The sequence below is a fragment of the Falco cherrug genome, chromosome 6, assembly GCF_023634085.1.
Source record: "Falco cherrug isolate bFalChe1 chromosome 6, bFalChe1.pri, whole genome shotgun sequence".
In the NCBI taxonomy this organism is placed as follows: Eukaryota; Metazoa; Chordata; class Aves; order Falconiformes; family Falconidae; genus Falco; species Falco cherrug.
Genome location: NC_073702.1, coordinates 15,533,461 through 15,546,285, shown reverse-complemented (window position 1 = coordinate 15,546,285; position 12,825 = coordinate 15,533,461). Strand labels below are relative to the sequence as shown.

Below are 12,825 nucleotides of genomic sequence, written 5' to 3'. Positions count from 1 at the left end.
CATTTGGTTTAACATAAAATTTAAGTGCACCCTTAGTCACTTCCAAGTGTCAGTTTGTACTGATCTCATAAAGATAAGATTATAAGGGTAGATCTGAGATTAAGAGAATAGCTATTTAGAATTAAGGTATAATTACTGGTCTGTAGAAATGATGACTGAACCTTCACAGCAAAAAGTGAGTTCATGGTACCCGAGTCATCTTTAGGCATCTTTTGGATCAGATATCCAATAACTGGCAGTCTGAATCAGAATTCTGAATTTATATACATCCGTTTAATACACATCCTATTTTAGCCACTGAAATCTTATTCTGAGTATTGGATGGAGGTGTCAAGATGCTGGGGGGAGGCAGAATCTGCAAGGCAGCTTCTGTGAGAAGAGACCAGGAGCTGCCTCATGCCAGACACAGACAGTTCCAGCTGGTGCCAGTAAGACACAGGTGAGCCCCTCATCCCGGATGGTGGCACTTCTGTGAAAACCTATTTCAGAAAGGGGAAAACACTGCACAGGCTGAGTGAGGAGGGGAAAAGTGAGTAACAATCCTGTGAGTGGCAAGGTCAGAGACGAAGGGAGAGGAGGTGCTCCAGGTGCAGGAGCAGAGATCTCCCAGCAGCCCGTGGAGGAGATCACTGTGGAGCAGGTATTCCCCTGCAGCCTGTGGAAAGCACTCCTGACACAAGCAGATATCCACACTGCAACCCATGGAGGACTCAGCGATGGAGCAGGTGGATTAATTCCTGAAGGAACTGTGGCGATTGGAAAGCCCATGCTGAAGCATGCGTACCTTGAAGGACTACAGCCTAGAGAGAGAGGACCCATGCAGGAGCAGGGGAAAAGTGCGAGGACGAGGGAGCAACAGAGAGGAACTGTTACGGACTGAACGCAACCTCCCATTCCACATCTCCCTGGGCCGCTCTGCGGCAGGGAGGTAGAGGAGTTGGGAATGAAGTTGAGCCAGTGAAGGGGGGCAAGGGGGAAAGTGTTGCTTTATTTTGTCTTTCTTTCTTACCATCCAAAAATCTATTTTAATTGGCAATAAAATATATTCATTTTCCTCAAGTGAAGTCTGTTTTGGCCGTGATGATAACTGGGAAGTGATCTCCCTGTCTTTATCCCAACCCATCAGGTTTTTTTCTTTATTTTTGCCTGTCCTGATGATAAGGGGGACTGAGAAAGCAGCTGAGTGAGCATCTGACAGCTGGCCAAGGTCAACCCAACATATTTTAGGAAAAAACCTTTAGTCTTTGCAGAGATCTTAAAATTATTTAGTTAACTTCGAACAAAGAAAATCAGAAAATGAAGACATAGGAATTACCAACTCTGTCAAGGAGGGTAGTAATGACTCGGTAATCTGAGAATCCTTTGAAATTAGCCAACAGGGAATTATCAAACGAAATGCTACAGCCAAAAACTTGTATTCTTATTAAACCCATTTTGCAGCAGACTTGGTGACCCAGACACTTATGGCTTATACTTGAATATAAAATACATTTTTTCATGAACATGAAAAATATTTCACCTGAGGCATTTCTGAATCATCCGGACTACACTTTGCCATAAGGTTGTTCAGATGGTAAGATTTATAAAGAAGTGATTAACACCTCAGTCATGAAAATGACCTTCAGGATAAATGATCATAATACATTATGTTTAATTACTTTTTCCTTTTAAGATGTTATATTACACAGCTGAAAGTAATATTAGTGTTTTAATTAACAGGTTTTTAATATTAAACTGAGTGGAATATATACATGTATTTTTTGTTGGTTTTTTTATATAATTATGTAGCAGTGTACATTAAGGATGCAACATGATATTGATTTGCAAATAGGTAGATATTGCTATACTCATTTATTATATTTCCTTATTTTGCTTTTATTTTTAAATTGCTGATTATATTCCATTTAATTTATAATTTCACAAACAGCCACAAGAATTCTACTTGATTGCACCATATCTTCAGATTCTCTAACAGAGGTTTACTAACCTACCAAGTCATAATTAAATCTGACATAGCCTCTGTTTCTCCTTTGATTTCCTTAGATTATGTAAAAAGTTCCTGTATTTACTGTAACATTTATGAAATCAAAGGATTCTGGAATCATATAAAGGAAAAGAAGAAAACAGTCCCTGAACAAGACATATTTAAAAGGCTATCTTAGTGCTAAAAGGCAACTATGTAAGCCTGGTGTTTTCTTGCCCAAAAGATCTATCCTGCATGTACATTAAATCTTTTATGGTATATTACAAAGCATAACATTTAGAGTACAACATTTGCAATACAAATTCAACAGTTCAGTTACAGCCACCAAGATTCATCACTCCATGCAACGAATGGCTGACCATCTAGACAAAACAGGCTTCAGGTTCAGTTATTCAGAAGGTATCTTTCAGTTTTATGTTGTTCTATCTAACACTCGGGCACCACCAAGACACTAACAATAAGCAGTAATAACTCTGATCGTGAGTAAAAAGCTATTCTACTTAGGAGTTTGAGCCACTGATTTTTTGAGTTAGTTCCATAAACCAGGCCACATTTTTCTCATGTGAAGATAGGAGGGATGGAACAAGAATAATAAGAATGGGGAATTAAAGAGTTCACAGAATTTTGTAGCGAACTGGTTACCTAGAGACTTTATGCTATGCTACTGCTAAGCTCCTTTGTAGTACCTCAGCATTAAACACAAAAAATAGTTTTCCAGGGCTGAGTCTTTCAACATGAAAGTTTAATGCTATTTCAAATAAATCAATATTTTTTGCAATGGAGTGTAAAACTAAGAAAAACTAACGATGTTTCTGTGTACTTAGAAGAGAGTAGTTAAACTAATGCAAGGAGACAGTCTGTAGCTTTAGTATGCTGAAGTCATAGATCTGCAGAAACAACATATATCTGTTTACAAAGATCGTTTTGGGCAACGAGGATGATGTATACCGTTATATAGAATTGCTAAAGAGCCAATACAAGTGAAAGGATAGCAATAGCTGGTAGAGCTGGAATAATTAGATCTTGTGTTATCAAAAGGATCTAGTAGAAATGAGCAGTATTGTTTCATGGAGCAACGCTGGCACGCCAAAGCAAGAATAAAAACAAGAGGGGCCAAGCTGGGGATGGAAAGTTCATGTCACTGTGTCATCTGCACCTTTGATGTGACCTTGCTAGCCAGTGTGATTGAGGACAACTAAACCTATGCAGAAGGCTACTGCTGAAGAGGGGATGCACTCATTTCTACAAGGTATACTGCCAAATTAAAAAAAAAAAAAAGGAAAGGAAAGGAACAATGTACTTTTGAAAGGATTACTTGATTATTTGGTTTAATCCTTTTGTTAATTTCCCCCTATTTCTAATATAGCACTGCTTTATTAAGTCACTTCTCATTTTAAGCCAGGCAAAAACCACTTTCTTGAATGCCCAGATCACTTATTTTGTGAAGTATCTGGGTTGAGGACTTTAACCAGGGTTTATTAGTGATACCTAGGTTTTAAGACCACGATTACTGCCAATTACATCCTGACAGAAAGGATACATCTGTGCATTCATCATCTGAACTGCGGTAACTTTTTGTAGGAGTGTACTTGAGATGCAAGCCATTAGATTTTTTTGTTAGCAGTGTTGAGCAAAAGCTGTATTTTAATAGTTAATAAATTATTTTAACATGCTTTTGTTAAACAGCTATTTAAAGTGAAATAAAACTATGAACAATGTAAAATAAATCCAAAATAAGATAAATTTATGGAAAGCTTAAAATTTAAGAGAGCTGCCAGATTTTTAGAGCGTACAGAGCAGAGATCAGTGTCTAAAGACATTCAATTACATGATGACCAAAAATGCCATTCAAAATTTCTGATGAAAGTTAATACTTTTAAGTAAGTTTTTATAAATAAAATTAAATATAGTAACATAATGTGGCCAAATCCATTTAATGTACTGTAAATTGTTCCAGTTCCCATACGAATTTATAAATTTGTAACATTTTAATAATTATAGACAATGATTACAGTTTTCTCTGTACAAGTATATTAAAACATTTTTGAAATGCAAATGATTATTGAAAGCAATACACACTTATGTAACTTTAAAGGCACTTTTAACTGTGACAGACAAAAAAAAAAAGCTGTTCCTAAATGTATGCAATTACTAAAGACAAAAGTGGAAATACACCTATGACTCAGTGTTAAACACTTTTGTTATACTGTTATAGATTCAGTACCTTAGATACTATTATTTTGTAGTTTTATAGTATTTTCTTTCATTATTTGTAATTCCAAAGGTCCGTACTCTCAAATAGTATAATTACCTTTTCTGTAACATAGGTAACATAAAAGCAAACTAAATATGAAAAATCAGCTATCAGCTATTTGAATTGTAATTGCTAGGAAAAGTTTTCAACCCTCAAACTATCAGAGAACTGTTTTATAATTCTGTATGTTTGCCAAGGGAAAATACACTTGACACATGCTCTTTTTGCTTCGTTATCCAGAAAAGCAATGTCTTGCTCTGAAAAGACCTTGCTTTGAAATCAAATTACTTTCACTCACCTCTGGGCCTACTAACACTGCAACTTTATTTTACAACCTTAGTTCAACTGCTACACCAAACACTTTGTATTGGATGAATTATTCCTTATCTAACTGGTACACTGCACAGTGGATGTCCAAATTTTGTGGATGTCACTTTAACATGGTGGTCGTGGGAAATCACAGGTTATAATTAAGTTATGGGCAATCTATCACTAATTTTTGAGTAAGGTTTCAGTATCTGATAGACACCTGGATATCACATCACTCTTGTTAGTAAATAACTAACACAAATAACTAACACTAAGTAGTAAACAAATATTCTTTTAAATATACTAAAATAATTTGTACCAGTAAATAACTACTTGTAATAGCAAACAACTACTACAGGTGATTAAAAAAAAAATCACAAAAAAAACCCCTAACAAATCACATCATCCTATCTTGTTGGTCAAATCTCTTAGGGAAAAGAACTCAAGTCAAACTGCTTAGTCAATAATGAAGAATCAGAAAAGGAAAGCAAACCTGCAGATTGCCTTTCAGGTTTAGGTGTCCTGTCTTTTATGATTATAAATGGGAATTCTTACAGAAACATATACATAAAGGTGAAGACAGCTTTTTTAACATCTCTTAGTTAAAATCGTAAATCTGCAGTACCACTGCCCAACGAATCAAAATTTCTGTGATACCCAGGAAGTACTATTCAGAACGCAGCCCTTCTGAAGAAGGGGGGCAGGAGGAGAGGGAGCTTTTAAAGATTTAAGCAAGAGAATTATAAAGATTTTTCCATTTTTACTGAAATGTCAAGGATAAATTTGAAGAACGCTGCACAAGTGGCATGTGGACTAAAGTTTGCAGTGAATGGAAGACGAATACATAGAAATACAGGTATTCTCAAATCTGTACTTGTTCTTTGATCTGTGGAGAAATTAGATTCCTTCTAAGTGAATGCCAATTGCATCCTTTCTAATCTTATGAATTATGTGGTATTCATCACAGGCTAGAAGGGGTAAGAGAAAACATTTTATGCAAGAAGAATGCAGAAATGATACAACTTGAGGCAGTTGTAACAAACACTTCTGTAGTCATATGACCCCATGTGTTTTAAGGTTGCTTAAGCTGGGTATATCAAAACATTACGTATGAATTACTGCAGCATGCAGAGCATTTAAATAAAAGTCAACTTCATTTTAGAAAAAAATTACTACACCTCTACCCATTAAATATTTTGTCATTAGTTCTTCAAAAATGTAAAGTTTAACAGTAAAGGCAACAGTGTCAGTCCAACAGGTCAGCAATGTCAAAGTGTTAACTATGGTTCTGTGCAAATTCAAATGACAAGGTAGCATTCTATTATATTTGTATAATTTACTCAGTATCTATGGTAATACTTTTTTTCTTAGGTGAATTCAGAAAGTATTTTTCTTTGCACTATATAATCTCTCTTAATGTGTTTCAGCTGAATGTATGGGTGACTAAAGAAATCATAAATCAAGCTTTAATATAAGTGATGTCTTGAGCTACTCACAAAGAACTGGATCAAAGTTCGATTTAAAATAATACTGAGTTATCCTCCAAATAAGAAGATGATCCTGTGTACTTTTCCTTGATGGGGTCAAGGCCATTGCTATAAAATTAAGACATGTAAAACCTGTGAAATAGCCTTCTCCACTGTGGTAGAGTGGACCATACCTGTGAATCCAGGGGGACAGAAACACCGATAGCCTCCAAGGCGGTTGATGCAGCTTCCTCCATGCAAGCAAGGCAAAGTTTCGCACTCATTTACATCCATCTCACACAGAGACCCATAGTAGCCAGGTGCACAACTACAGACAAATCTTCAGAAAAGGGAAAATCAAGTAAGTCAACAAAAGTAAACAACATGTTCTATTCCAATATTCTGAAGCTATATGCATATCCCGATGTCAAGCTGGTTTCCCTAATCCTCAACCATATTAAAATAATTAACCAACTTCTCTCTTTTCCGTGTTTCTGAAGCAAGCAAAGAAATTCAGTCTTTTTAAATTACTAGAAAAATTGTGCACAATAATTTTATCTGAAGGAAAAAGGAATGACTCAAAGGCAATTTTTTTTGGACACAAGTCTCTGAATAACTGTACAGTGCTGTGGAACAAAGTACAAATTTCTCTATTGCTTAAACTTAACTTTTTGTAAACATTTACATTAGAAAAGGTCATTGTTGGAAGCTGAAAAGAGAGATGTAGCAATCTAACTGAAGATCAGTTTTCCTCTATTTCACTCTCATACCAAATTTAAAAAGGAAAAAAAAAAGTAAGGATGGAAAGAACAAGTTCTGCTGAAAACAGTTTCCCTTCTTTTTTTCTCGAAGGTAACAAAAGAAACAAATATCTGAGTGAGCAGCATTTGCCTGCCTCATTTTAACACAGAACCCTTGTCAGGTGCTGAAGGCCCCATACAAACCTCAAGGCAGAAAGCAGACTTTACACATAAAGAAATCAGGGAATTGTTTCTCGTTTAGTAATAACTAACCTGTTTACAAGATCCAGGCAAGTTCCATTGTTCTTGCAGGGTCTTGATAAGCATTCATTAATCTCCACTTCACAGAGTGTCCCAGTAAAGCCATGCTGGCAGGAGCATCTAGCAAAAAGGATGTCACTGTATTACTTTTTAGTTTCATATAAAAGATTCTTGAAAAATGTGGCAGATTTTGAGGGGTACAACTAGGTGGTTCCAAAATTGTTATCTTCTAATCGTTACAAGGTGTTGTACTTTAACAAGCTTCACAAGTAACTGCAGTTCACAAAATAAGATTTTTGTCATTATTAGTTGAAGGCCACAGGCTTTGTGCTGACCCCACTGTGCAAGGGCTCAGAACTTGCCTTGGCCTGAACTAGTTTTCACTTGTTCTGACACCTGCCCTGGAGCCAACTGGCTGCTGCCTCATCCTTTAGCTTCAGCTCCAGCACCAGCACCTACAGTAAGGGTGCCACACACTGGGGTAATTATGGTGTAACAAACAATAGCCTTTTGTGTCCATGTGGAGAGGGGAATCTGGTAAACAGTGCAAAGGAAATAAATTGTGATAAGGAAACATACAAAAACTAGCTCCAAGCAGGCCTGAGACTGAAGATTAGAAAAAACATCACACTTCTGGCAAAGACTTCAAGATGCTGGTGATATACACTAACTGCCAGTTCTTCTGGTATTGGCTTCATTGTTCGTGAAACTGTTTTCTATTAATTTCAACTTAAACTATTAGTATTATTGTAACTGGACTAACAACAACTGTTTGTTGTATTTGGTTAAATTCTTAAGATTTTTCTTAGCCCTACAATAGATTCTTAGGTCCACATGTATGGTATACATGTACGTTTTTGCCCACAAGAAGATTTAGAGTGTAATGTAACGGTGTCAAATGCATCACAAGAAAAGATATATCACATCACTGAAGAACAGCAAGTATAATACAAGACAAAGTACCAAAAAGGTGACAAATATCCATGTATCATACTGAATACCTGTCATTAAAATAATTCTCCTCACCTGTAACTGTTAACCCCGTCCACACAGAGACCTTGATTCTGACATGGATGGGAGACACACTCATCGCTGTTAACTTCACAGTAAGTACCCTCAAATCCTGAAACACAGATATTGACTGTGAATGAGTGAATTCTGCTACATAACGTGAATATAAGGGCCACAGATCCTTTTGGAGGTTCAGGGCTATCTCAGACAATGGAAGTGGCAGGCCTGAGAAACCTCAGCTGCCCTTGAAGCTGTTCAAGAAAGAGCTGAGTGAACAGGAGCATCGCTGGTGAACTACCCCTTCTCTTGGGAGCATCTAAGCTGAGGCTTTTCACGCTCAGTACCTGACTGACCCGCGTTGCAGCCATGATTCTGCCTAGCCACGTACCTGTTTATCTGGATACTGACTCTGGCCTTCAGAGTAGCTCCCTGGCTTCACCTTGGACCTGCCCCATTCCCTGTAGCCTTGACTGATGAGCTGGCATACTATGCTGATCCTGGACACCATCATTGGTCCTGCTTTGCTCACCTCATTCAGATACTGGCCTTGACACTGAGGTCCCTGCCCTGGCAGCCTTGCTAAGACTCCTGTTACCTTTGCTGCTGGAGTAGCCAGACCTCACTGCTCTCTAAGGCCAGAGGCAGCAAGTGGATGCATTCCTAAAAGAACTTTCTCCAATTAACTTAGCTTCAACAAGTTAATTTCCAGAGAGTGTAAGTCTTAACATACTTCAATGAACGAGTGAGAACAGATATATGGATGGAGCATCTGGCTAAATATACGCGGGAAATGTAACTGATTTTAAAGGACTGAAAAGGCTTTCTTAGGGAGTGTGCTAATACTAAAAGCTAATTCAATAAGTAATATTATTACAAACATAATGCAAGTTAGAGAGACCACATTCAAAAGCAGTCAGTAGATGAGAAAAAATATTTAAATGGTTTTAATATTTAAATGAAGAAAAAAATGTGATTAAGATCTTATCTGCACAGTACATTACGCGTATAATACATTAAATTACAAAACATCCCAGAATATATGCTAAATAAAAATAAGAAATTTTTCAGTAATACAAGAATACTTCTTTTGCTCTTACAAAATATTGCATCTTGGATAAACTATAGCTACTTAGTTGAATCTTGCACAAATGGAATATGTGCGTTTCAACTGATGTAGTAAAGCAACCATTACAATAAAAAAAACTGCTTGCACTGTAGTGACTATAATACCTGACCACTGATAGCAGTCTGACTGAAGAGCATTTATGGTGTTCACCAAAGTGCTCTTGAACACCATTTACATAACAAAATTCAATTTAAAACAACTATTAAAAGAACCACTGAAATTAAGTCTGTATTATTATAAATATGATGAAGACTTTATTGGAGCCTCTATTAAAACAACCAGCAAAAACTGTTATCGGTACATTTTTAGATAGTAAAATAAGGATAGTAATGACTTTTATTGTTATATTACGCATTTGTAGTTTTCAAAATACTTCACAGAAGTGGGGAAATCATGAAAGATGACAGAATAGTATTTTTATGGAGAGAAAATCATTACTGGAAAAATTAAGTGGCTTAGGTCAGTTGTAAAGAAAGCTGGAGAGGAATCTCTGCTGGCACTCCAATGTATGATCTAAACATCAGCTCACATCAAAGCAGTTGTTATTTTCTTACCAGGATATTTCCTGTTCGACAATTTTCCTGGATAGACCTGTGTGCTGGTTTTGGCTAGGATAGCATTAATTTTCTTCATAGTACTGATATGGGGCTATGTTTTGGACTTATGCTTGAAAGTGTTGGTAATACTGGGATGTTCTTGTTATCGCTGAACAGTGCTTACACAGAGCCAAGGCCTTTTCTGCTTCTCACCCCACCATACCAGTAAGTAGGCTGGGGGTGCACAAGATATTGGGAGGTGACACAACCAGGACAGCTGACCACAACAGACCAAAGGCTCATACTCAGCATATAAAGCTGTGGGGAAGGAGGGGACATTCAGAGTTATGGCTCTTGTCTTCCCAAGTCACCATTATATGTGATGGAGCCTGGCCTTCCTGGGGATGGCTGAACACCTCTCTGCCCATGGAAGTAACTGAACGAATTGCTTGCTTTGCTCTGCTTGCGCATGCAGCTTTTGCTTTGCCTACTACACTGTCTTTATCGCAACCCACAAGTTTTCACACTTTGAACCTTCCAATTCTTTCCCTTGTCGCAGTGGGACAGAGTGGTGAGCAAACGGCTCTGTGGTGCTTAGTCACCAGCCAGAGTTAAACTACAAAAACCTGACTGAAATGAGTCCTAAGTATTTGCTGAAGGTTTCACAGCAGGGTCTACTACAAAGCTGGAAAATAAAGCCTGGAATGTATCTCAAACTAATTCTTCAATTACAGCCACTTACACTCTTATGATGTGATTCTTTTCTTCAGAGATATCTTGAGTGCAAAGTGATACCCTCATTTATTTGTGATTTGTATGACATTTCACAAAAACTTTATAAAATAATTGCCATAATAGAGGACAAAAGTTATCTATCACAGTGTACTGCTTTGAGGAAGATCCCTCAGCACAGACAACCTTGTTATATTCTGAATCGTTTAGTTTATTATTTGCAAATAAACCAGAATGAACAATCCAAATACTTTTCTTAATCTGTAGCATGTGTAATCTGCATCCCAATAGTACAACTTCAGCCTTCATCTGCATTTGCCTGAAATGTGATTAAAGAAAAAAGAAAGGTAAAAGGACTATAACTTGTGCTGTAGCATTCTAGTTCATCGTTTAGTACTAGACCTGGTTACATCAAGTAGGCAGCAGTCACTGACACACAAAATCATAACATCACAAACAACCAGGAATTCTTCTTTGGACACATGCCACTCCAGTGCTACTGACTAAAACCAGAGAAAATGGTAACATGTTTCTCTAATTCTGGTTTGATTATGAAATTGGAGGGCACAGCAAATGTGAGAAACCAGGACCAACAAGAAAACTGTTAGCCAGCTTCCTCATCTGTGACTTTTCATTTATTTGTGATGTTTGACCTTTCTGAAACTAAGTTTTGTTGCAGAGTAGAAGGCTATGTCAATGGGCAGGGGAAATGGGACATCACTGAAAACGTAAACCTGTGTAACATAAATAACTCAAAAGTTATACAGACAGTTTTTAGTTTTATATGGTAATCAGAAAAGGGTGTGAAGCTAACAAATTAAAACTTAAAATACTAAAAGAACTTACATGGAATAGCTTCTTATTATTATGTAATACTATATATCATTAAGAGAAAGCATTTAAAAAAAAAAAACCAAAACAAAAACCAACCACAGTTCTCAAATTAAAAAAAAAAATGTAAAAAGGAAAACTGAGGGCATTCATCATTCTGCTTCTATCGCCCCCACTTGGTTACGGATGTTTCATAGTATTTTTGAAGCAAATAGTATCAAAGTGAATACATAAAGCACCATTTAGACACATTTTTGATTGCAGTTGTACACATTTTTCCAGAGCATAGCAAATTATAGCTACCTTGAAAAGACATAAAATAAGTAAACATACAGTAGGCATGCTACTTTATTATTCCTACAAATGGAGAAAAACAGTTTCCATCATAAAATTTTACTGACTACCTCCTACACTATGGAATAAGCAATCTATATGTTCGATTTACTGATGAATACCGTATTTTTTAACTGACAAATTAGCTCAGTCCTTTCATTAAAAAAGTACATTTTTTTCTTAATGACATATCCTGTTAAAAATTACATAGAACTATTTAGATGATTTGGTTCACAAAAAAACCTTCTGAACTCATGCAGTGATTTTTTCTGAGATTTTTAGCCTTTATAGCACTTTTTACAGAAGAATTTGGCAGAAACTCCTACTTTCAACTAAAATGGTTAATTAGAAGCACTCAAATCTACTTAGAAGGACCTGAAAAATATTAGCAGTGTTATTTATTTCGTTCATAATTTCTGTATGTCTGTGCTTTAGTATATTGATAATTTATGAAGCTTGTAAAAAGTATGTTTCAATAAAAGCACATGTTGATAAGCCATTTTTAATTCACTCCTGATATATTCTCAGAGTACATTATGAAAATAAGGAAGTGTAACACTGTGCACATCACTCATACAAACAGGAGTGGCCAAACCTCAAAATATATACTGCAATATTAGGATTAAAATATCTGTATAATGTTTGACTAATATACTTGGACAGACACAAATCATATGACTTTCAGATCCAAAAGCATACTTAAAGTGTTCATACCTAAACTGAATTGGTTTAAGAAAAGAATTACCAAAGTAATTAATTATGTGGTGCTTTTGAAGCTATGACATGCCTCATGGGTCTAACATGCACAGACTCACCCTGTTCCTGTATTTTACATGATAGTCAAACATAATTTCAAGGGTAATGTAACACATCAGGTTAATTTGTGTAAACTACAACTGCTTCTGGGATACTTAAAACAAAAATTAATGTATGGATGCAATTTTTACAGTAACGTAGACACGTTTCCAAATTTTTTAATGTGCTGCAAGAAGAAAGAATAGGACAATGGGAGGAAACTGACTTAAAATGTTTAACATGTCAGATATACTACCAAAACAAACATTTTTCAGTTGCAAAGAAATTCGCAGTATATAAAAACATCATTCACTTAACACAGCCAACAGAACTTGTAGTTTACACTGCGAACACAATTAATTTATTTGAATCATAAAACACAGTATTTTTTTATTTTAATCAAAAAATTTTGTGAAGTGATACATTACTGGAAAACCTGAAAATATG

General features: G+C 36.2%; 1 protein-coding gene across 1 annotated transcript in view; it reads right to left on the bottom strand.

Annotated features, from left to right (window-relative positions):
- Nucleotides 1-12,825, bottom strand: part of EYS (eyes shut homolog) — an 873,960-nt gene that overhangs the window by 504,867 nt on the left and 356,268 nt on the right. The window contains exons 23-25 of the mRNA XM_027809136.2: nucleotides 8,041-8,137; nucleotides 7,027-7,134; nucleotides 6,208-6,353 (exon numbers count right to left, since the gene is read on the bottom strand). Coding sequence (XP_027664937.2) covers nucleotides 6,208-6,353; nucleotides 7,027-7,134; nucleotides 8,041-8,137 — 351 coding nt within the window. The remainder of the gene's footprint in view (nucleotides 1-6,207; nucleotides 6,354-7,026; nucleotides 7,135-8,040; nucleotides 8,138-12,825) is intronic.